Source organism: Microcaecilia unicolor, chromosome 9, assembly GCF_901765095.1.
Source record: "Microcaecilia unicolor chromosome 9, aMicUni1.1, whole genome shotgun sequence".
Taxonomy (NCBI): Eukaryota; Metazoa; Chordata; class Amphibia; order Gymnophiona; family Siphonopidae; genus Microcaecilia; species Microcaecilia unicolor.
The window spans coordinates 204,001,855-204,026,747 of record NC_044039.1 but is presented as its reverse complement, the minus strand read 5'-3'; the positions used below and the strand labels follow the sequence as shown (position 1 = coordinate 204,026,747).

General features: G+C 41.5%; 1 protein-coding gene across 1 annotated transcript in view; it reads right to left on the bottom strand.

Annotated features, from left to right (window-relative positions):
- The window catches only part of LOC115478137 (alpha-1-antitrypsin-like protein GS55-MS), an 86,670-nt gene that overhangs the window by 43,568 nt on the left and 18,209 nt on the right, over positions 1 to 24,893 (bottom strand). The window contains exons 2-3 of the mRNA XM_030215384.1: positions 21,216 to 21,851; positions 19,446 to 19,716 (exon numbers count right to left, since the gene is read on the bottom strand). Coding sequence (XP_030071244.1) covers positions 19,446 to 19,716; positions 21,216 to 21,834 — 890 coding nt within the window. The 5' untranslated portion in view covers positions 21,835 to 21,851. The remainder of the gene's footprint in view (positions 1 to 19,445; positions 19,717 to 21,215; positions 21,852 to 24,893) is intronic.

Sequence of the window (24,893 nt, the reverse complement as noted above, 5' to 3'; positions counted from 1 at the left end):
TGATGAAATTTCAGAATACGAGAAGAAATGATGATAGTAAGGGTTTTGTGAGGGTAATTTTCAAAACTATTAATAAGCAAGATTAGTATTTTGCCTGCAGGAATTGGCTATCTGAAAATTGCCTTCTGTCAATGTGGCTAAAAGTATGTGCATTATTATATAACATTGTACTTCTTGTTATCTGCAGTAAGAGGAGGCATCACAAAGGTGTTGCTTTCATCACAGGAGAAGAATAATATAGGCTTTATTTTCAAATCAATGCTATTTTATTATCTTTCTAATCAAACCTGAATAAAGCGAAGATATATACCTGTAGCAGGTATTCTCTGAGGACAGCAGGCTGATTGTTCTCACTGATGGGTCGACGTCCACGGCAGCCCAGGAACGGCAATTCTCCAAAGCAAAATAAACAAAACTTTGCCAGAGACTTCCAGCGTGTGGGGCACGCGCACCGCCATCTTCCTGCCCATCGCGCAAGAGTCCCCGCTCAGTTACATCAAAAAGCAATAGCAAGGAGAAGAACAACTCCAAATGGGAGGTGGCCGGGTTTGTGAGAACAATCAGCCTGCTGTCCTTGGAGAATACCTGCTACAGGTATGTATCTTCGCTTTCTCTGAGGACAAGCAGGCTGCTTGTTCTCACTGATGGGGTATCCCTAGCACCCAGGCTCACTCAAAACAACAAAAAAGGCCAATTGGGCCTTGCAACGGCGAGGACATAACTGAGATTGACCTAAAGCAGAAACATCTAACTGAGAGTGCAGCCTGGAACAGAATAAAAATGGGCCTAGGGGAGTGGAGTTGGATCCTAAACCCCGAACAGATTCTGCAGCACCGACTGCCCGAACCGACTGTCACGTCGGGAATCCTGCTGAAGGCAGTAATGAGATGTGAATGTGTGGATTGATGACCACGTCGCAGCCTTGAAAATCTCTTCTATAGTGGCTGACTTCAAGTTGGCCACCGACGCTGCCATGGCTCTAACACTATGAGCTGTGACATGACCCTCAACATTCAGCCCACCTTGGACATAAGTGAAGGAAATGCAATCTGCTAGCCAATTTGAAATGGTTCGTTTCCCGACTGCGACTCCCCTTCTGTTGGGATCAAAAGAAACAAACATTTGGGCGGACTGTCTGAAGGGGCATGTCCGCTCCATGTAAAAGGCCAATGCTCTCTTGCAGTCCAAGGTGTGCAACTGACATTCAGTGGGGCGGGTATGAGGACGGGGAAAAAATGTTGGCAAGACAATTGACTGGTTCAGATGGAACTCAGACACCGCCTTCGGCAAGAACTTAGGGTGCGTGCAGAGGACTACTCTGTTGTGATGAAACTTGAGATAAGGAGCATGCACTACAAGGCTTGAGTTCACTGACTCTACGAGCTGAAGTAACAGCCACCAAGAAAATGACCTTCCAGGTCAAGTACTTCAGATGGCAGGAATTCAGTGGCTCAAAAGGAGGCTTCATCAGCTGGGTGAGAACGACGTTGAGATCCCATGACACTAGTGAAGGTTTGACAGGGAGCTTTGACAAAAGCAAACCTCTCATGAAGAGAACTAAAGCCTGTCCAGAGATAGGCTTACCCTCTACATGCTGATGATAAGCACTAATTGCACTAAGATGAACTCTTACGGAGTTGGTCTTGAGACCAGACTCTGACAAGTGTAGAAAGTATTCAAGCAGGGTCTGTGTAGGACAATAGTGAGGATCTAGGGCCTTGCTATCACACCAGATGGCAAACCTCCTCCATTTGAAAAAGTAGCACCTCTTCGTGGAATCTTTCCTGGAAGCAAGCAAAACCCAGGAGACACCCTCAGAGAGACCCAAGGAAGCGAATTCTACGCTCTCAACGTCCAGGTTGTGAGAGCCAGAGACCGGAGGTTGGGATGCAGAAGTGCCCCCTTGTTCTGATGCAGAAGTGCCCCCTCGTTCTGAGTTATGAGGGTTGGAAAACACTCCAATCTCCATGGCTCTTCGGAGGACAACTCCAGAAGAAGAGGGAACCAAATCTGACGCGGCCAGAAGGGAAAACGAACAGAGCAGATCGTTTAACAGACAAAAAATAATTTATTAATGAAAAACAAATTGCACAATATATATACACACAAACAGCCCAACACAGGCCGTGTTTCGCCCAACAGGGCTGCTTCAGGGGCTATAAAACAATAATAATATAATGAATTAAAAAATAACGAATTTAAAAATAACATATATATTGTTTGTACTACATATATACAGCTGATTTCAAATGGTATTAAAACATATATAAATAGGTATGTAAACACATCATACACAACTATCTGTATAAAATATATATGTGATTATATAACACCAATATCCCAGCATAAATTATATTTAACGTGACATAACTAGACAAACATATATAATTAGTGGTGTATAGTTTGTCTTAAACTAAAACCATAAAAACCATGCACAATGTATAGAATATTGTGAAGAATGTTAACATATTATGTGTAAAATGATGTTAAAATAATATTAAAACCATAATAGATTGTATTAAAACTTCCATAGACATAGCCCAAGTAGGCAAAAGACACCCACTTTTGCTGTAAAGTGTGATGAATATATATTGAATGTGCTGGTGTAAGCTAAACAAATAAAAGAACAAAATTTAGTTAAAAATAAATAGCATATGTACGAGCAAAAATATATCAACAATATAAGTGACACAAATGTGATACATCAATAGACAACTCACATATAAAAAAGTTCACTTTGATTTGGAAAAAACAGCTGGATCAGGGATGCCGAAAACCAGAATGCTGACCTAATAAAACAAGGGTTAAAATCAAAGATTGCAAGCCCTGCTCATAAAATTATATAAAGAATGCGTGTGTATGTGGAAATTACAGCATGATATATTGCGATGACTAGTGGCATCTTTAAATACTGGCTATGTTGAAGCCACAGTCTACTAGTCCTAAAACAAATGCCATATGGACTTAAAAATTAAAAAAAACTAAAAGAACAGTAACTGTTTGCTTGTAGTGTTAAATCAAGTGTTATATAAGCCAAAAAAAAAAGCCAAAGGATAACAAATACTTACTCCGAGTCAATCCAACAGTCACATATCTCTGATCGCGCTGAAAAAAAGTAATGACGAAAGGCGGAAGCTAAATAGTGAAACTAGAGGTCAAAGATCGAAGTGCATCGTGCATAACGGCTCATACATCAAAAAAACAGAAAAACAAAAAACTTAAATATAGCAAAAGAGTGAATAGTACATTTAAAAAGGGGAATAGTTCATACTAATTACGGGTTAAATTCGTGCATAATTAAATGACGTCACGATATATAATATACGATAGAAGTCGAGCAAATTCAATAAAAAATAGAGAAAAAACGAGCAATTACCCTCCACCTTATGAATAAAAAGGCCAAAGGGACAGAAATAACAATAATCCTTCACAATTTTAATAGAACAGCCATATAGCGAAAAGCAAAACTAAGGAGGTTAAAGGTCAAAAACGCCAAAGATAAATCCGCGCAGAAATGCATCAATCTAAAAGTGCATCAATTTATAAAAAATAGTAAAGAGGCCAAATCTCAACTCGCGGGCATATTTTAATTACTATACTGATAATAATACTAATAAATATATATATATATATATCAATTTAATGAAATTCGCTCAAATGAACAAATTATGTGACGTCACACATATCGTAACCAGACAATAGACATAGAACAAATTGGGCACTGTTCAGGAAAAGGATAAAATTGACGAAAAATGACAAAAAATGGAGAAAACAACAGATGTAATAATGTTATCTCATAAAAAGGAGAAAAGTGGGCGAACTGTGTTTGGACAAAAATAATTAAATAATTAATGCACTTAGAGACCGCTATTAGACAAATCGCTTTTTTTAAGGAGGATATATAGAATGCCCAAAGTGACTTACTAGGACATCTATGATTGGAATATGAATTACTGTAAAAATTATTATAATATAAGCACTTAAGAGACTATATTAAATAATTCTCAACGCCAAACTGGGACATCAATAGAGAAGCCTCATTGAAAAAAACTAACTTTTTGTAAAATTATATTGATATCCAAAAAAACTTTTTGTGGAGTAAAAATATATCAAATTATTCTAAAACATCTGTGTTTGGGGTGTGATAATTAGGTATTAATTTGGTTGAAGAAATAATTACAAAGCGAATAATAAGAAAGGCTAATAATAATAGAAAAAATTATTATAATAAAAAATTGTTGTAACAAAAGATACTAAATAATAGTAATTTGACTAGATTGGATTAGTTAAAAAATTAATTTTTTTTTTAATTTTATACAATGTATCCTGAGCAGGACACAATATGGACCATAAGCATATGTATATACATACATGCACACATACCTACACATATATATCTATACATATACCTATTACTATGCTCACACATATATATAACTACATATGTATACCTACAATTTTTTTTTGATATTTTAATTTTAATATTTGTGTGGCGGATGTCTTAAATGCCTAATTGGACATAGTCATGGTGTATGTTTAATATTAAATCTTAAAATTGGGATAGTCATAGGAGGACAGAAAGGACATAGTGAGAATGAATGTTTGATAACATAACAATCCTACAAATTTGGATAATCATAAAAATACAGAAAGGTCTGTTTCAACATTCAGACCATGTGGATGAAGAGTGTTTAAATTATAAATAAATTCCTGCTCTTTGCGTAGCAAATGAATGTCTACTGGCCCTCCTCTCCACTTATTTCTATATACATAAATCACACAGAATTTATACTCTTCAAACTTATGTCCTACAGTTAACGAGTGCTGTACTAATGGTTTTTCTAATGATTTTCTCTTCAAGGCACTTTTATGTTCTATAATCCTAGTATTCAACTTTCTTTTAGTTTTGCCTATATAGGCTAACTTACAGGGACAGATAGCAATGTATACCACTCTGCTTGTCTGACAATTGGAAAACTGTTGTAAATTGATTTCTTTGTTTGCCGATTGTATAAAGATACTTCTGGTTTTTATATTCACATTGCATACAGAACATTTACCACAAGGGAAATGACCCTTAGGCAGGTTATTAGATGGTACACTTATATTCGGTAGTGTGGATGGAACCAGAAGATCCCTAAGGTTCTTCTCCCGCTTGTACGCAACAATGAGTTTCTTTTGATCAAATGTTTCCAAATTTTCTAGTAGATGCCAATGTTTTTTAATAATACTAACAATAGAATACGACATATTAGTAAAGGGTAATGTGCATACGATCTTTCCATCGTTTGTTTTTTGGCCTGGCCTAAGTAATGTTTCCCTTGTCATCTTTGAGGCCTTCTGAAAGCCTTCTTGTATACACTTCAGTGGGTAACCCTTTTCTGTAAACCGTCTAAACATATCCTTGGATCTGAATGTATATGTTTTCCGGTCTGAACACCATAGTCGTCTTAGTCGCAAAAATTGACTGTAAGGTAAATTGGTCTTCAGACTTTTACTATGGCAGCTTTCATAATGTAAATATTTATTGACATCTGTGGGTTTACGGTAAATATCTGTTACAAATTTATTCTGTTTGATACATATATTGATGTCAAGGAAAGGGATGGTTTCTTTATTAAAACTCATTTGAAATTTAAGGTTGTTGTCTAAAGTATTCAACCAACTATGAAAATCTTTTAAATCATTTTCTGTTCCTTTCCAGATCATAAGGACATCATCTATATCTTTTCCAAAGAAATATATTTTCGATGTACCTATTTTCTGATAAAAATTTCTTTTCAAAACTCGCTACATATAGATTCGCAATGGACGGTGCGAATGTAGCACCCATAGCTGTTCCCTTAATCTGTTGGTGGAACTTACCATCAAATGCAAAGAAATTTTTAGTGAGTGCTATCATGGCCAATTCGATGATAAATTGTACTGGGATCCTAGATTGTGTATTTTGTTTAAGCAACTATTCTTTAATGATCTGAACACCAATTTACCTTACAGTCAATTTTTGCGACTAAGACGACTATGTTCAGACCGGAAAACATATACATTCAGATCCAAGTATATGTTTAGACGGTTTACAGAAAAGGGTTACCCACTGAAGTGTATATGAGAAGGCTTTCAGAAGGCCTCAAAGATGACAAGGAAAACATTACTTAGGCCAGGCCAAAAAAAAAACGATGGAAAGATCGTATGCACATTACCCTTTACTAATATGTCGTATTCTATTGTTAGTATTATTAAAAAAACATTGGCATCTACTGGAAAATTTGGAAACATTTGATCAAAAGAAACTCATTGTTGTGTACAAGCGGGAGAAGAACCTTAGGGATCTTCTGGTTCCATCCACACTACCGAATATAAGTGTACCATCTAATAACCTGCCTAAGGGTCATTTCCCTTGTGGTAAATGTTCTGTATGCAATGTGAATATAAAAACCAGAAGTATATTTATACAATCGGCAAACAAAGAAATCAATTTACAACAGTTTTCCAATTGTCAGACAAGCAGAGTGGTATACATTGCTATCTGTCCCTGTAAGTTAGCCTATATAGGCAAAACTAAAAGAAAGTTGAATACTAGGATTATAGAACATAAAAGTGCCTTGAAGAGAAAATCATTAGAAAAACCATTAGTACAGCACTCGTTAACTGTAGGACATAAGTTTGAAGAGTATAAATTCTGTGTGATTTATGTATATAGAAATAAGTGGAGAGGAGGGCCAGTAGACATTCATTTGCTACGCAAAGAGCAGGAATTTATTTATAATTTAAATACTCTTCATCCACATGGTCTGAATGTTGAAACAGACCTTTCTGTATTTTTATGATTATCCAAATTTGTAGGATTGTTATGTTATCAAACATTCATTCTCACTATGTCCTTTCTGTCCTCCTATGACTATCCCAATTTTAAGATTTAATATTAAACATACACCATGACTATGTCCAATTAGGCATTTAAGACATCCGCCACACAAATATTAAAATTAAAATATCAAAATTTTTTTTAGGTATACATATGTAGTTATATATATGTGTGAGCATAGTAATAGGTATATGTATAGATATATATGTGTAGATATGTGTGTATGTGTGCATGTATGTATATACATATGCTTATGGTCCATATTGAGGCATATTTTCAAAGCACTTAGCCTCCCAAAGTTCCATAGAAACCTATGGAACTTAGCCTTCCAAAGTGCTTTGAAAATATGCCTCATTGTGTCCTGCTCAGGATACATTGTATAAAATAAAAAAAAATTTAATTTTTTAATTAATCCAATCTAGTCAAATTACTATTATTTAGTATCTTTTGTTACAACAATTTTTTTATTATAATAATTTTTTCTATTATTATTAGCCTTATTATTCGCTTTGTAATTATTTCTTCAACCAAATTAATACCTAATTATCACACCCCAAACACAGATGTTTTAGAATAATTTGATATATTTTTACTCCACAAAAAGATTTTTTGGATATTCAATATAATTTTACATAAAGTTAGTTTTTTCAATGAGGCTTCTTTATTGATGTCACAGTTTGGCGTTGAGAATTATTTAATATAGAGGCATATTTTCAAAGCACTTTGGGAGGCTAAGTTCCATAGGTTTCTATGGAACTTTGGGAGGCTAAGTGCTTTGAAAATGAGCCCGATAGTCTCTTAAGTGATTATATTATAATAATTTTTACAGTAATTCATATTCCAATCATAGATGTCCTAATAAGTCACTTTGGGCATTCTATACATCCTCCTTAAAAAAAGCGATTTGTCTAATAGCGGTCTCTAAGTGCGTTAATTATTTAATTATTTTTGTCCAAACACAGTTCGCCCAGTTTTCTCCTTTTTATGAGATAACATTATTAACATCTGTTTTCTCCATTTTTTGTCATTTTTCGTCAATTTTATCCTTTTCCTGAACAGTGCCCAATTTGTTCTATGTCTATTGTCTGGTTACGATATGTGTGACGTCACATAATTTGTTCATTTGAGCGAATTTCATTAAATTGATATATATATATTTTTTTATTAGTATTTTTATCAGTATAGTAATTAAAATATGCCCGAGAGTTGAGATTTGGCCTCTTTACTATTTTTTATAAATTGATGCATTTTTAGATTGTTGCATTTCTGCGCGGATTTATCTTTGGCGTTTTTGACCTTTAACCTCCTTAGTTTTGCTTTTCGCTATATGGCTGTTCTATTAAAATTGTGAAGGATTATTGTTATTTCCGTCCCTTTGCCCTTTTTATTCATTCTGTGGAGGGTAATTGCTCGTTTTTTCTCTCTTTTTTATTGAATTTGCTCAACTTCTATCGTATATTATATATCGTGACGTCATTTAATTATGCACGAATTTAACCCGTAATTAGTATGAACTATTCCATTTTTTTAAATGAACTAGTCCCCTTTTTTAAATGTACTATTCACTCTTTTGCTATATTTAAGTTTTTGTTTTTCTGTTTTTTTGATGTATGAGCCGTTATGCACGATGCACTTCGATCTTTGACCTCTAGTTTCACTATTTAGCTTCCGTCTTTCGTCATTACTTTTTTTCAGCGCGATCAGAGATATGTGACTGTTGGATTGACTCGGAGTAAGTATTTGTTATCCTTTGTCTTATTTTTTGGCTTATATAATGCTTGATTTAACACTACAAACAAACAGTTACTGTTCTTTTAGTTTTTTTTAATTTTTAAGTCCTTATGGCATTTGTTTTAGGACTAGTAGACTGTGGCTTCAACATAGCCAGTATTTAAAGATGCCACTAGTCATCGCAATATATCATGCTGTAATTTCCACATACACACGCATTCTTTATATAATTTTATGAGCAGGGCTTGCAATCTTTGATTTTAACCCTTGCTTTATTAGGTCAGCATTCTGGTTTTCGGCATCCCTGATCCAGCTGTTTTTTCCAAATCAAAGTGAACTTTTTTATATGTGAGTTGTCTATTGATGTATCACATTTGTGTCACTTATATTGTTGATATATTTTTGCTCGTACATATGCTATTTATTTTTAACTAAATTTTGTTCTTTTATTTGTTTAGCTTACACCAGCACATTCAATATATATTCATCACACTTTACAGCAAAAGTGTGTTGTGTAGGTGGGTGTCTTTTGCCTACTTGGGCTATGTCTATGGAAGTTTTAATACAATCTATTATAGTTTTAATATTATTTTAACATCATTTTACACATAATATTATGTTAATATTCTTCATAATATTCTATACATTGTGCATGGTTTTTATGGTTTTAGTTTAAGACAAACTATACACCACTAATTATATATGTTTGTCTAGTTATGTCACGTTAAATATAATTTATGCTGGGATATTGGTGTTATATAATCACATATATATTTTATACAGATAGTTGTGTATGATGTGTTTATATACCTATTTATATATGTTTTAATACCATTTGAAATCAGCTGTATATATGTAGTACAAACAATATATATGTTATTTTTTAATTTGTTATTTTTTAATTCATTATATTATTATTGTTTTATAGCCCCTGAAGCAGCCCTGTTGGGCGAAACACGGCCTGTGTTGGGCTGTTTGTGTGTATATATATTGTGCAATTTGTTTTCCATTAATAAATTATTTTTTGTCTGTTAAACGATCTGCTCTGTTCGTTTTCCATTTTGGAGTTTGCAGACCGTCTGCCTTTGTGCTTTCTGCGGCCAGAAGGGAGCAATCAGAATCATGGTTCCGTGGTTTTGCTTGAGTTTCAGCAATGTCTTCCCCACCAGAGTTATGGGAGGGTATGCGTACAAAAGGCCCTTCCCCTAATGAAGGAGAAAGGCATCCGACGTTAGTCTGTCGTGGGCCTGAAGTCTGGAACAGAACTGAGGGACCTTGTGATTGGCGTGAGTAGCAAAAAGATCCGAGGGGGTGACTCACTCTCGGAAGATCTTGTGTACGACGCCCGAGTTGAGCGACCACTCGTGAGGTTGCATTATCCTGCTTAATCTATCGGCCAGACTGTTGTTTACGCCTGCAAGATACATGGCTTGGAGAAACATGCCGTAACGGCGAGCCCAAAGCCACATCTGGACGGCTTCCCGACACAGGGGGCGCGATCCGGTGCCCCCCTGTTTGTTGATGTAGTACATGGCAACCTGATTGTCTGTTTGAATTTGGATAATTTGATTGGGCAGCCGATCTCTGAAAGCCTTTAGAGCGTTCCAGACCGCTCGCAACTCCAGGAGATTGAACTGAAGACCTTTTTCCTGGAGGGACCAAACTCCTTGAGTGTGAAGCCCATCGACATGAGCTCCCCACCCCAAGAGGGATGCATCCGTGGTCAGCACTTTGTGTGGTTGCGGAATTTGAAAGGGACATCCCAAGGTCAAATTGGATCGAATTGTCCACCACTAAAGGGAATTGTGAAAATCGGTGGACAGCTGGATTGCATCCTCTAGATGCCCTGCAGCTTTGATATCACTGAGAAACTAGGGTCCATTGAGCTGATCTCATGTGAAGACGGGCCATGGGTATCACATGAACTGTGGAGGCCATATGGCCTAGAAGTCTCAACATCTGCCGAGCTGTGATCTGCTGAGATGCCCTGGCTATGGAAACTAGAGACAGAAGATTGTCTGCTCTCGCTTCTGGAAGATAGGCACGAGCCGTCTGTGATTCTAGCATAGCTCCTATAAATTCCAGTTTCTGAACAGGGAAAAGATGGGACTTGGGATAATTTATAACAAACCCGAGTAGCTCCAGCAGTTGAATAGTCATCTGCATGGACTGTAGAGCTCCTGCCTCTGAGGTATTCTTCACCAGCCAATCGTCGAGGTAAGGGAACACATGTACTCCCAGTCTGCTTAGCTACGCTGCAACTACTGCCAGGCATTTTGTAAAGACCCTGGGTGCAGACACCAGACCAAAGGGCAGCACACAATATTGGAAGTGCTGCGCTCCCAGGCGGAATCAAAGATACCTCCTGTGAGCTGGAAGTATTGGGTTGTGTGTATAAGCATTCTTTAAGTCCAGAGAGCATAGCCAATTGTTTTCCTGAATCATGGGAAGAATGGTGCCCAGGGAAACCATCCTGAACTTTTGTGGGACTATGAATTTGTTCAGGGCCCTTAGATCTAGGATGGGATGCATCCCCCCCTGTTTTCTTTTGCACAAGAAAGTATCTGGAATAGAATCCCAGCCCTTCTTGCCCTGGTGGAACGGGCATTGGCGCTGAGAAGGGCGGGGAGTTCCTCTGCAAGTACCTGCCTGTGCTGGAAGCTGAAGGACTGAGCTCCAGGTGGGCAATTTGGAGGTCTGGAGATCAAATTGAGGGAGTATTCTAACTGGACTATTTGAAAAACCCACCAATCGGTGGTTATGAGAGGCCATATTTGGTGAAAAACTTTTAACCTCCCTCCGACCGATAAGTCGTCCTGCACGGACACCTTTATAGCAGCTATGCTCAGCTGGAGCCAGTCAAAAACCCGTCCATTGCTTTTGCTGGGCAGCCACAGGGGCCTGCCTTGGTGCACGCTGTTGACGAGAATGAGCGCGCTGGGGATGAGCCTGAGAAGGCTGTCGAGAAGGAGGATTGTACCTACGCTTGTTATAAGCATAGGGAGCATTCTTCCTTTCCCGGAAAAATCGTCTACCTGATGAGGTAGTAGTAGAAGGCGCCCAGCGGGAGAGATTGTCTATAGCGGTTTCCCGCTGCGTGCTCTGATCAACCACTTATTTGACTTTCTTACCAAAAATATTATCCCCCCGGCAAGGGACATACATAATCCGCTGCTGGACTTGATTGTCCAGGTCAGAGACACGCAGCCATGAGAGTCTGCGCATCACTATTCCTTGGGCAGCGGTTCTGGATGCAACATCAAAAGAATCGTCACCCCTGGACAGGAATTTACGACACACCTTCTGCTGCCTGACCACCTCCTGAAAAGGCTTGACCTGCTCCGGAGGGAGCTTATCAACCAAGTCCGCCAGATGCTTCACCGTGTTCCTCAAGTGAATGCTCGTATAGAGCTGGTAGGATTGAATTTTGGCCAGGAGCATAGAGGCCTGATTTGCCTTTCTCCCAAAAGAGTCCAGGGATCTAGATTCTCTTCCCGGGGGTGCTGAGGCAAAGTCTCTAGAACTCCTTGCTCTCTTGAATCCACAACCATAGAGTCGTGAGGTAACTGCTACATCATCAGCTCAGGTTCTCCGTGAATCCGATATTGGGACTCAGCTTTCTTGGGAATGGTGGGATTACTGAGTGGTTACATCTAGTTCTGCATAAGTGTCTCCTTGAGCACATTATGCAAAGGAACCGTAGATAACTCCTTAGGTGGCGAAGGATAGTCAAGGACCTCGAGCATCTCAGTCCTGGGCTCATCCTCAGATACCACAGGGAAGGGAATAGCCACAGACATTTCCCGGACAAATGAAGAGAAAGAAAGACTCTCCGGGGGGATAAAGTTTTCTCTCTGGTGAAGGAGTAGGATCGGAGGGAAGACCACAAGACTTCTCAGAAGACAAATACCTGGGATCTTGCCCTTCATCCCACGAGGCATCCTCATCGGTATTGGACAAGAGTTCCTTAACTGCAGTCCGAAACCAGCCCCGTCTCAACGCCGAGGTACCATGTCCTCGATGGCGATGTCGAGAAATTCGACTCCCATGCCGGCGGTGATGAAGCTCGCTCCAGCGATGTCTACGGGGAGTCAACCTGGGTGGCAGCCGACGCCGATGCTGCAGGTGGCACCAGCTGCTGCTTCCATCGACGGTATGGAGGGCGCAAGCACCCCCGGTACTGGAGCAGACTGACGCAGCAACCCCTCCAGAAGACCTGGAAGAATGGCTCGGATGCGCTCGTCTAGAGTCGCTGTCGAGCAAGGCTGCGGGGTCGGTGCAAGAATCATCGTCAGAATCTTTGGAGGTCAAGGAGGCGGTACCGGGCTGCCCGAAGACCGATACACTGACACCTCTTGAATGGAGGGTGAGCGGTCCTTCTGGCGTCTGCACTTCACGGGTGCTGAATCCTTCACCCCGGAAGTAAAGACACACTGTGAGCAGGAGAATGGGACAGCTGGAGAAAAAGTAGGCTGCCATGCTACGGGGAGGCACTGGCAGTATTTCCAAGTGGTGGGGAACCAGGGAGGGTTGCCCCAAGGGAGAAATACTGGGAAACCCAGGGAGTAGAAGGTAGTAAACCTATCACCCTGGAAATGGGATTAATGGAATTTCCCAAAGATGGCCCTGCATTTGATGGGAAACTCCAGGAGGAATCCTCAAAAGAGAAGGTGAATCCACTATTAAAATCCCTTAACGAAAGTATCTGGCAGCTAGTATGGGAGTTACCGGCCCTATGTAAACCAGGGAAACCCTATAGGCACCCGGAGCAATGTCTGAGGGAGATCCTGGAACTAACTGATGGTAGCTTTAGTGGGCAATATACAGCAGCAAGAGGTGTCCCATAAGGTAATGGAGAATAATCTTAGGGAGACTGGACAGAAATGGGTCCTATTCGAGTCAGCATGTACGAAAGAAATGGCTGCTTCAGTGCATGCATTAGAGGCCAAACAGGCAGAGTCCCTTAAGCAGAAGGAAGTCTGTGAAGCACTGCTAGCCACGGTTAGGGCTGAGCTGCTCACAGGATGTAAGCTAAGGGAGGAAATGGAAGCAGAAGTAGCCCATCTTACAGCTACCCTGAAAGAGACCAAAGCACTAAATGAGACCCGATTAGCAGAGCCATAGTTCACCCATGATAAGATAAGAGACCTCACACATTCAAGTTGCAACAGAACCAGGAAAGAAAGGTAACCCTAGTTAAAGCTGAGTTCCAGAATGCTTGCCAAGAATGGCAAAAAGAGCAGGAGGCCCTAAAGGAAAGTTTGAGGGAACAGCAAGCTTTGGCTCTACTCCAGAAGCAAAGTGAGGATAAGCTTGTCACCTCAGTATTACGTTCCTCACCTGGCTCCAGGCCTGCGCAGCCGATTCGCCGGCGAGGCACGGTCCGGCAGAGATAGCCGGCTATTTTGAATGTGGTTTCTCCAGGATGGGTCTGTTTCTGTTTCCTATTTCTGGCAGCCGTCATCTTGGTTGGATCAATGTCTGCAGCCATCTTGGATAGCTCAAGAGTCAGCCATCTTGGATAGATCTTATCCTAGGAAGCTATCTTGGTGTTGATTAGCTTCAGGAAGGAAGCCCATATTTGGACGTAGGCATCTCTGCTGATGGGGGCAGCCATCTTGAATCAGCTGCACATGTTTGAGATTGATTCCAACACTATTTAAAGCCCTGCCTTCAGTCCTTCATTGCTTCGGCCTCAATTGTTCTGAGGAGTTGCTGTCGAGTGCTGTTCGCCGACTATCTTCTGTTCCTGTTTTCCTGTGTACCGGACCATGGCTAGTTTTCTTGGATTTCGCTTGTTTGCTGCCTGCCTTGACCCTGGACTGATTTTGATTATTCTTGCCTTTCAGAGTACTGGTTCTGGACTGTGTGTGTTCTCTGCCATCCTGGTCAGCGGCTGTGCAACCCCGCCGGTTCCAGAAGTCCTGGTGGCCACCTGCAGCTGGGAGCTTAACACCCAGTGAACGGTGGTCGCTTCCCAGGTGAAGCTAGGAGTTGACTGGCTGCCTGACCGAGTGCGGCATCACTCCATCTCAGCCGTGCTCAGTCGGGGCACAGGGGCTCACTACTACCGAGGCATAACAGTAAGGGCAGAATTGGAAGAAGCCAGGAGGGAGGTGAAGCAAAAGGGGGTGGAGTTGGCCAAGAGGGAGGAAATTATTAAGGAGGAGGGCAAACAACAGCAAACAGCCATAGGAGAGCTGAAGGGGAGTTTGACCCAGGTAAAGGCTTGGCTGGGAGAATTAAAGGGCAAACAGGAAACCCAGCTGAGGGAAGTACAGCAGGGGTATGCTAAAGCTGTGGAAGAGTTAACCGTGGCATTAAAGCAGACCCAAGCTGAGGTCAGGGACCTGGCAAAGCTTAATCGGGAGAAGGTAGTCCAAATGGAAGACCAGCACAGGGTATATACCCAAAGGATAGAGAGGTTATTTGCAGAGATGCAGGAAGCCCAGGGAAGGGTTGGATACCTGACCCAAAGTAAGCTGGAGTTGGAAACTCAGATAAAGGAGTTACAACAGGTTCAAGCTCAGGTGGAAGCGGAGTGGGCTGTAGAGAGACAGAAAGCCAAGGAAACCATAGAAAGGGCAGAAAGATCCAGGGAGGCCCTGGAAGAGAAGTGCAGGGTGCTGACCCTAGCAGTAGATGTCCTCTTCCAGAATGGGCAAGGAAGACTAAAGGAGCTCCAAGAAGCAAAATCCTGCATTATAGACCTCCATGAAAAGCTTAAGGGAAAGGAGCAACTAGGAGGGGTTAGATTAAGTAAACTCTTGTCCATGAGTAGGGGTCATGATAGGGAGAATCGAAAGGGCTCTGTCAAAACCACAGAGAGAGATGGTGAAGTGTTTAAAGAGTTTGAGAGGCTTCAGAGAGGCAAGCAGAAAAGGAAAAAGGCTGCCCAATGGAGAGAAAGGCTCAGAACTCATAAGAAAGGGTGGATCCTAGGTCCCAGATACCGCACTTTAGAGTTGGGTAAGGGAAAATTAGGTTCTTACCTTGGTAAATTTCTTTCCTTTAGTCACAGCAGATGAATCCATTAACTGATGGGTTGTATCCGCCTACCATCAGGTGGAGATAGAGAACACTGAAAAACCACAGTGACCTTGGACGGCTAGCCCCTTCTGTCTTCAATATATGAAATTTCCAAAGCAGAGTGAATAAGAAAGGCAACATAACAAACTTTCCTCACATTGAACAAATGCCCCAGAACCGGAACAATAACCAAACAAAGGAGGGACGATCTCAACCTCCTGCAATAGAACAGCATGTAGAAACTCTGAGAACTTGTTTTCAACTCCTCCCGAGGAGCTACAATATCTGCATGAAAGATCTGAACAAAAACAAAGTCAAACACGGAGGGATCATGGATTCATCCGCTGTGACTAAAGGAAAGAAAATTACCAAGGTAAGAACCTAATTTTCCCTTCCTTGTCTTCAACAGCAGATGAATCCATTAACTGATGGGATGTACAAAATCACTCCCTACATAGGGTGGAAACAGACAATTCCGCAAGCCAGTACTTGCACACCAAACGGCGTGTCCTGCTTCGCTGCAACATCCAGCCTGTAATGTTGTACAAACGAGAGCTGAGAAGCCCAAGTAGCCCCACGACAGATCTCATGAAGAGAAAGAACACCCGTCTCAGCCCACGAGGAGGAAATCGCTCTCGTGGAATGCGCTTTAAACACTTCAGGAGGAGACCATCCTGAAAGGAGATACACAGAAAAAATGACTTCCTGAGCCAACAGGCTATAGTAGCCTGAGACGCCGGACACCTGCGTCGAGGACATGTCAACAATACAAAAAGGTGATCAGAAGTCCTGAAGTCATTTGACATCTGTAGATACTGCAACAGAGCCCTTAGACGTAATTGCCCAAAGAAATTCGGAAAGTCCTCCCTGGAAAAGGAAGGTAGAAAAATGGGCTGATTCAGGTGAAACGCTGAAACCACCTTAGGCAGGAAGGAAGGCACTGTCCGTACCGTTACCCCGGACTCCGAGAATTGTAGAAAAGGGTCCCGACAGGAAAGCGTCTGAAGCTCAGATACGCATCTAGCCAAAGTCATGCCCACCAAAAAGACTGTCCTGAGAGTAACATCCTTCTCAGAAGCCCACCTAAGCGGCTCGAAAGGCGAACGCTGGAGAGCCTTCAACACCAGCCCCAGGTTCCAGGCCGGACACGGGGACCGCACAGGAGGACGGAGCCAAAGCGCCCCTCTGAGAAATCAGACAATGTCCGGATGCGCAGCAAGGGACAAGCCAGAGACTTTCCCTCAAAAGCATGTCAAAGCTGCCACTTGAACTCGCAGGGAATTGTAAGCCAGACCTTTTTGTAAACCGTCCTGCAAAAAGTCCAGTACCGGTGAGACTGTAGCCCGCGTGGGTGTGATCACCTTTGAAACACAGCACGCCTCAAACTTGTGCCAGATCAGAGCATAAGCTGCGGAGGTAGACCACTTGCGGGCCTGAAAGAGAGTAGAGATGACCTTGTTAGAGTAGCCCTTGTCTCTCAATTGCGCCCTCTCAAGAGCCACACCATAAGACCAAATCAGCAGGGGTCCTCCATTGTCACCGGACCCTGAAAAAACAGGTTCGGCACCAGAGGCAAAGGGAGTGGAGCCTCATAAGTACATAAGTAATGCCATACTGGGAAAAGACCAAGGGTCCATCGAGCCCAGCATCCTATCCACGACAGCGGCCAATCCAGGCCAAGGGCACCTGGCAAGCTTCCCAAACGTACAAACATTCTATACGTGTTATTCCTGGAATTGTGGAGGTTTCCCAAGTCCATTTAGTAGCGGTTTATGGACTTGTCCTTTAGAAAACTGTCCAACCCCTTTTTAAACTCTGCTAAGCTAACCGCCTTCACCACTTTCTCCGGCAACGAATTCCAGAGTTTAATTATACGTTGTTGATGACAAGGAAAGAGAGAGTTCCTGAGCAGGGGCACAGGCTCAAGGAGGGCGCCAGGGGGATGCTAAGTCACCCAGAGGCTGGGGGAAGTCCTCTACTAAAAGGAGGTGTCCTGTACCAGTAAGGAGGGATAGGAGATGCCTAGGAGTCTCAGGGAAAAGGAGGACCCTATACCCAAATCACAAATACCAATCGGGGTCTAATAGGCGAAGAAGTACCTCCCAGGGCTGTAGAAAGAAGAAGGGTAGGACTAAACGTTCCCCTGATGTTATAAGAAAATTAGGCCTTAGGAAAGTACGCAAGAAACCCATAGTTGAGAAGGGGGTGTACCCATGGGTCAGGAAAGTGGGAGAAGAAATTAGACACCAAGGCCTAGGGAGGTGTAAAAAGAAAGGATGAAGGTTCCTAGGGTTTCCAGAAGAAGGTCCCCTAGAGAGCATCAACGTCCTTGTGTTAAGGCAGACCACTGGTTATAAAGCCTTCTTGAGAATCCCTATCTTTGCAGTAAAAGGGGAAAGGACCCTCTTAAGAGATAGGGGGAAGTTAAGGAAACTGGCCCAAGAGATAAATTAAGGGAGTCAGGAATTGCTGCTCTTCAAAGAAGACAGACTAAAAGATATTTGAGGGAGCAGCAATATCTTAAGGGCGGGGTATGTGATAAACATGGGACTGCCCTACCCTGAGGAGGCCGCCAGAGGGTGCACTTCTAGAGAAAAGACGGGAAAATGCCCTGCTCCAGTCCCTAGAGAGAGCTCCAATGAGAAACCCGGGTCATGACCTGAAGGGGCCACTAGAGGGAGCTCCAGCCAGGAACATAGGGGCCGGGGAAGACCCATAGCCGAGGATTCCCCTTTAAGGAAAAGGCACCTTGGAGAAAGAACTGGACCCTTCTCGAACCAGGAGGAGGGGACCCAGAAAGGGTGTGGTGGTCTATGAACAGCCCTATATAAAGAGCACCTCTAGAGGAGCTAAGGAGAGGGACCTGAACAGAAGGAGACCTTCAGAAGGAGAGGAGGAGGTAACCTGCTGGATCTGAAGTTGGGCAAGGGACCTCCGGGAAGCCAGAAGTGAAGGGAACCGGCAGAGAAGGAAAAGGGACTTCCATAAAGCAGGAGCAAGAAGTTACTTACCTTGATATGTTGCTAAGGAAGCCAATGTGAAAGGAACATTGGGCCAGATGGAACTGAATACTAGTTGAACTGGACTAACAGCCGTGGAGTGGAGGACAGGACTGTAAAGTTAAACTTTGCAGGTGGCCATTCACATGGGCAGAATTTGGGTGGTGTGTGGGTGGGCACACATTTATGCATATACATTATAAAATACTATAATACATATATTTTAGCAATGTAAGTTTGAGCACTTACACCAGCTCTATGGCTGCTGTAGTGATTGTGCCTACTTTTTCATTATAGAATAAGTTCTAAATAAGTATGTTCTTGGTGCCTAAAAATAGATGCCCCTTTAAAGAATTACCCTCCACATGCCTACTTTTGCTTTGAAATTTTGTGCCCAGTGACATTTACACCCACTTTTTCTGCAGATACTTTTTGAATGGGAAGTAGCACATGTAGATTTGTAGAGCTATAGAAATGATAAATAGTAGTAGTAGTAGATTTGAAAGTACAATCTAAGAACATTATTCTCTTCACTAGACCTAAACACCACACTCTAGGCAAAAGCCTCCTTTGAATGTTTAACAAATAACATGCAAACCTTAACTGCACAAAGTAAAGGCAATTTTCAGATGGATTATTTCTGTGAGCAAAATGCTTATAAACTGTATAAATGGCTTGGAACATTACCCTTCATATGAATCAGTGAGATTTTCAATTAGTAAATTTGAGGGTTACCTCTTCTATGAAGGCCTGTTAATTCCTAAGCCTGATTTTTGATTCTGTGCATATTTTAAGCATCTACAAAAACCGTAAAGTCTTACCTGCGTCGTAACTTTGACTTCCACATCTTTAATGTTTCCTTTGAAAAAGCAGTTTCCACCTGCTTCATTTTTCCATTTTCAGGCAAAATCAGATATGCTGAAGCATTTCCTTTGTATGGCAAGCGCACTATAGTGCTATGTGATTCTTCATCATGATATATATCATACATGCCACTCCGGACCATCATAGGAACTCGTACAACTGTGTTTTCATCCACATGGAAGTCTTCCTCCGTTGTGCGATCAGCCTCAAATGGCTTCTCCCATTTGCCTTAGGAAATAGGGGAAAAATGTTATTCAGTGCTATTTTAATAAGCTTTATTCATCTGTAATTCTGCATATATTTGGGGATTTTGAGTATGAAAAGCCCAATGAAAGCATTCATTTCATTTTGATTGGTGCATATTGTTTTTTTGCTCATTCTGTGCTGTCACTATTGAAAACGCTATACCTGCTTTGTAATGGTAAAATGTTTCATAACAGCACTCAAGGAGTATTCGTACCATGTATTGATGATAAACTGTACCATCCAGTCATTATATTAAATTAAGTACCTCAGCTCCTACGGGCAAACATGTTAGCAAGAGAGTCACAAGTGATTTCAAATGTATGGAATCAAATCAGTTGATGTTTATTAGGAAGTCACAAGTAGTGCCACATGTACTGCCTGCACCAATCAGATCTCTGCTTTGAACATAAATTCAACTAATGATGTAGGGGGGAGTTAAATATAGATTTTTTTTTAAACTAAAAACCTAACAAGTATCATATTTAACTGAAATGGGGGAAAAGAAGAGGGAGCATGTATTTCTCAAACAGTCTGTACTATAGTACTTGAGATTTATATCTTTCTTCCACTATATACCAAGGCAAGAACTGCTGTTGACTGCAGGATCAGGCTCTGAGAAATGTAGTGATTGAAGGGGCAATGTGTAAGGAACTGTTGCTTTCAGGCAATGTACACTAGACCTAAGTTGCTTTCTGCGCTGACTTTGAAGCATTAACAGGGGTGGAGGAGCAACCTAATGGTTAGCGCAGCAGGCTAAGAACCAGGAAAGCCAGTGTAAAAATCTTGCTGAAGTTCGTGGTGAACTTCATTTTACCCTTTATTGCCTCAGGTATAAACTTAGGTCTCTTTTACTAACCCCCGCTAGAGATTCCCGGCGTGGTAATGCCAACAAAGCCCATTCACTTTCAATGGGCTTCATTTGCATTGCATGCTGGAATCATTAGCACAGTTTGGTAAACTTAAAATAAGTTTGATGGGAACAGGAAAATATCTTTTGTACTCAATCTTGAGCTACCAATGAAAAGGTGTGCGCTAAATCCACATAAATGAAATGAAATACCAGGAAATTCCAGAGTTACAGGGCAGCTATGAATGGTCTTCCTGATCAATTAACAGCTTCTTCTCTCTGATTTACAGTGCATTAATTCTAACATTTTTCCATGAGTATATCTAGTCAAGTGCATGTTACATAATTTATCATAAAGGATTTCCTGGATAAGTATTTATGCTTTTTAGTACAGTCATTAAATGCACTCTCGCTAGCGATCTTGAAGTTCTTCCTTGTGCTGAGTAATGCTAGGGTGGTCCTTGTTCAAGTCAGAGAGGTTAATTCTTCAAGAGGATTATTACAAATGTATAAATTATTACACAGCAGTACAATTATGTATTTTCTCTTTTTGACCTCACAACCAGTTATTTCAGTCAACCACTAGAGGCTAATTGCTTTCATCATTTTCTTCTGGCTGTATGAAATGTCTTACCTTTAAAATATATGTAATTAACAAGAACTAATAAGGTTCTTGGATCAATGTCCTTCATCATGTCAACAATTTTTCCATGTGTTTGTTTCTCCACATAATCATTAATCTGTTTTATAGCTTCAGTTGTATTATGGAAGTCAGCAGTAAATGCTTGCGCTTCATAACTTGTTAAATCTTGTAAAAACTTTGCTAGGAATTTTAATTTTTCTTGCTGAAAAACAGCATTTCCCATGCTCAGCTGTAGCTCGCTGTCAGCAGCATTCAGCTTTTGGATCAGACGATGAAAGCTCTCATGTATATCTTCCTCTGTGAGCACAGTTTCGTTAAAGCCCAATGTTTCAGTAATCTGGCTGTAGGTTTTGGACCTGGCAGCTAAAGACAGCATGGCAAAAGCAGTGGAGACGCTGACAGGGGAGAAGAAAATATTAGTTTGACCTTTATCTGAAGCAACTTGATGGTATAAATTGAATGCAAAGTCGGCATTGGCAACGGCTAATTTGAGATCATGATCATGCTTTTCTGAATCAAGATGTTCAGATGTATCAGTATGGTCTTTGTGATGATGACCTTGGACTCCAGCATAGAGCACTATAATGCATAGACTGAGGGCAAACCGCATGGTTCTTCTGAATGATTCTGTAAAAAAAATTTAACATTTTTGACATTAGCAACATAGGTTAATGGAAAGCTTTTGCCATCTACAAAAATGAAGTGACACCATATATATTCTGTGTATTGTCAAATGAATGTTGCCAGAGCACAGAGCAGGAGAGCTCCCCCTTCTAAAAACAGGGCCATATGTGTTAAAGACCCAACTAAATCACTGAACAAGATTTATAACATTCCTGTAAATTCCACTGTGCGTAGGATTACCAGTTCTGTAGACTGCACAGATTTTGGGGGCAATGTAATAACTAAGCACATGTATAAATATTATGGGTTAAATATTCAGCCAACAGAAGTCAACTTTTTTTGGCCACTGCTGGCAATATACCTGGATATTCAATGACCATGTCCAAGCACCAGGAATGTGCAGCTGGCTGTCACTTATCCAATGAAGTGTGATACTTAGCATTTAACCACATAAGTTAAACTAGACTGTATTCTATGCGGTCCTATTTGTGTGGTTAACTTATATGGTTAAGTGCTAAATAGCGGCACTGAACTGCATAAGTGCCAAATCTGCCCACAAAATCACTGGCTTTGAGTTTCATGTTTAGAGCTGATATTCAGTGGCATTATCCGGTTAAACGGATAGCCTCACATGAGCGATTTAACTAGGCAGGAGTGCCCAGTTAAATTACTTCCCCCCTACCTCGATATTCAATGCTAGCAGCAGGCAGCGCAGTTAGCTGCCTTAGCTGTTCTTGACCCGAATATTCAATGCTAGGCCGCATCTGGTGACTGGCATTGAATATCCGGTTACAGTTTTGTCCACGGCAACTTAACTGGTTAAGTGCTTAGTGGTTAAAGACAGTCTTGCTATTTCTGCGGCCTATCTTAACCACTAAACTTAGCCGGTTGGTCCAAAAGTTAGAAAGCTCAGTACATTCCATGAAGGAATGAAGAAAAGTACCTAGACCGTTCCCACATTTCACACAAGTATCATCCTCCCACAAACCCATCAACCTACCTCTACACCTTGTGATGTGCACTCGGGGGGGGGGGGGGGGGTGATCTTAATATGGTACATGACCCAGCTTTAGATAAATCTCGAGGACTTGTACGGGAGAAGGGGAATTCTTCCAACGGCATCCCGTTACTTTGCTCGAGTTTAGACCTTTTAGATGTTTGGAGAACGCTACATCCCACAGAACGAGACTATATGCATTTGTCTCGGGCGCATGGAACTCAATCTAGAATTGATTACTGGCTCCTGTCGGTGATGCTTTTTTCATCTGTGAGAGATGCTGGCAGAGGGCCTTATAGTGTATCAGATCATGCTTTGGTGTGGTGCACTCTGGATTTGGGAGGAGCGGGCAGTGACTTGTGTCAGTGGAGATTTCCTACGCAATTATATTGAGATCTGGCTTTTTGGGAGTATTTGGTTCGTAAATGGGAGGAGTATCAAGTGCATAATAAGGATCACATACAGCAGCCTGTGCTTTTTTGGGAAGCAGCCAAGACGGTGCTTAGAGGGGAGATCATAGCTTATTCTTCCTTTAAGAAAAAATCCAGAGATCGGGAAAATCTTGATGTTAGGAAAACTAGTGGTTAAAGCGCGGAAAATGTATGGTGAGCATCCAACAGTGCAGGCGAGAAGTTCTCTTCTAGCATTGCAAACAATTCTTGCCAAACTTCTCCATGACAGGGCGAAGAAATCAGTGATTGTTTTTAAAATATCAACTATATTTACATGGGAATAAGTCCGGGAAGTTACTATCTCATTTAATCAAAAAATCGGGAGGATCCCGCTCTGTGTTTCAGCTAGACAGGGGGGGAGGGAGTTCGAGTGCGGACTGACCGGGAGATAGCAGAAACTTTCCAATAATATTACCAAAAACTATACGCTAGCCCAATAGAAAAGCCTCTGAAGGGTGATCTCTATCTTGATAGTCTAGATTTACCCTGTTTGGGTAATGGCGATATTGATAAACTTAATGCTCCCATAACTGAGGATGAGGTGGCTTTGGAAGTGCAGCAGAGTGTTCTTTTAAAGTCGCCAGGCCCAGATGGATTCAGAGCAGAATTTTATAAAATCTTATGTTCCACTCTCATCCCTACTTTGCGTTAAGATGCCATTATAGAATTGGCACTAAAAGCATGGAATTGGGGAACCTAGAATGAGGTACCAATTTAGAAGATTGCCATCTTAGGGGGAGGGGGAAGTTATCAATGTGGGCTACCATTAAGATAGATTATTTTACCACACCTTGTGCTATTTTTGGGCCCATTTTATGCAATGAGATTTAGTTACTAGTAACCCAGGTTAACAATATAATAAACCATCTTAATGGTAGCCCATGTTGATAATTTATCCCCTAAATGTCCAGAATGGAGTCAGAGGCAGCCTGTGTTGGACACACTGGAGCCAGAGGTAGACACTAAGCAGTTGGATCAGCCAGTACTCATTACTCTGAAGCTGTGCATCAATAACAACCCTCAGCTTCACTAAGGGGATCTCTTTTGGCACTAGGGTCATGAGTTATTGCTGTGCTCCCCCCCCCCCCCCCCAGAAACTGCCCTCATTTGGAGAGAAGGTTAAAATGTCTGTAAATGTAGCTTCAGACATGATGCAGCTGCTGCACTGTGCCACTGTATGACAAGCACATTAAAAACAACTGTCTGATACGGCACACTGCAGACATGCTTATACTGTCTTGAAGCTACTCAGTGAGTGAGTGCATTGATACAGTGCAGGGAGTTCACCTCTTGTTCTGACAGAATGCAGCAGGAAATGTAGAACTGTAGCTCTCTGGGTCAGGAATAGAGGATGTAGCAGGCAGCAAGCTCAGGATCATTACTGAATAAGGGAGTTAATGTGGGTCCAGGGCTGCTAATGAGTAACCTTGCAGATCTAGGGGTCAGAAGCTGATCTAGCAAGCCAGTGCAAGACTGCAGGCACTACAGCATCTGAGTTGCAGACAAGTGAGGGAGTTGGTGAGTTTCTATGCTGCATGTGGAGAAAGCAGCCCCACGGGGGAATCAATAAGTAAATCAGCCAGTGTGACAGAAAGG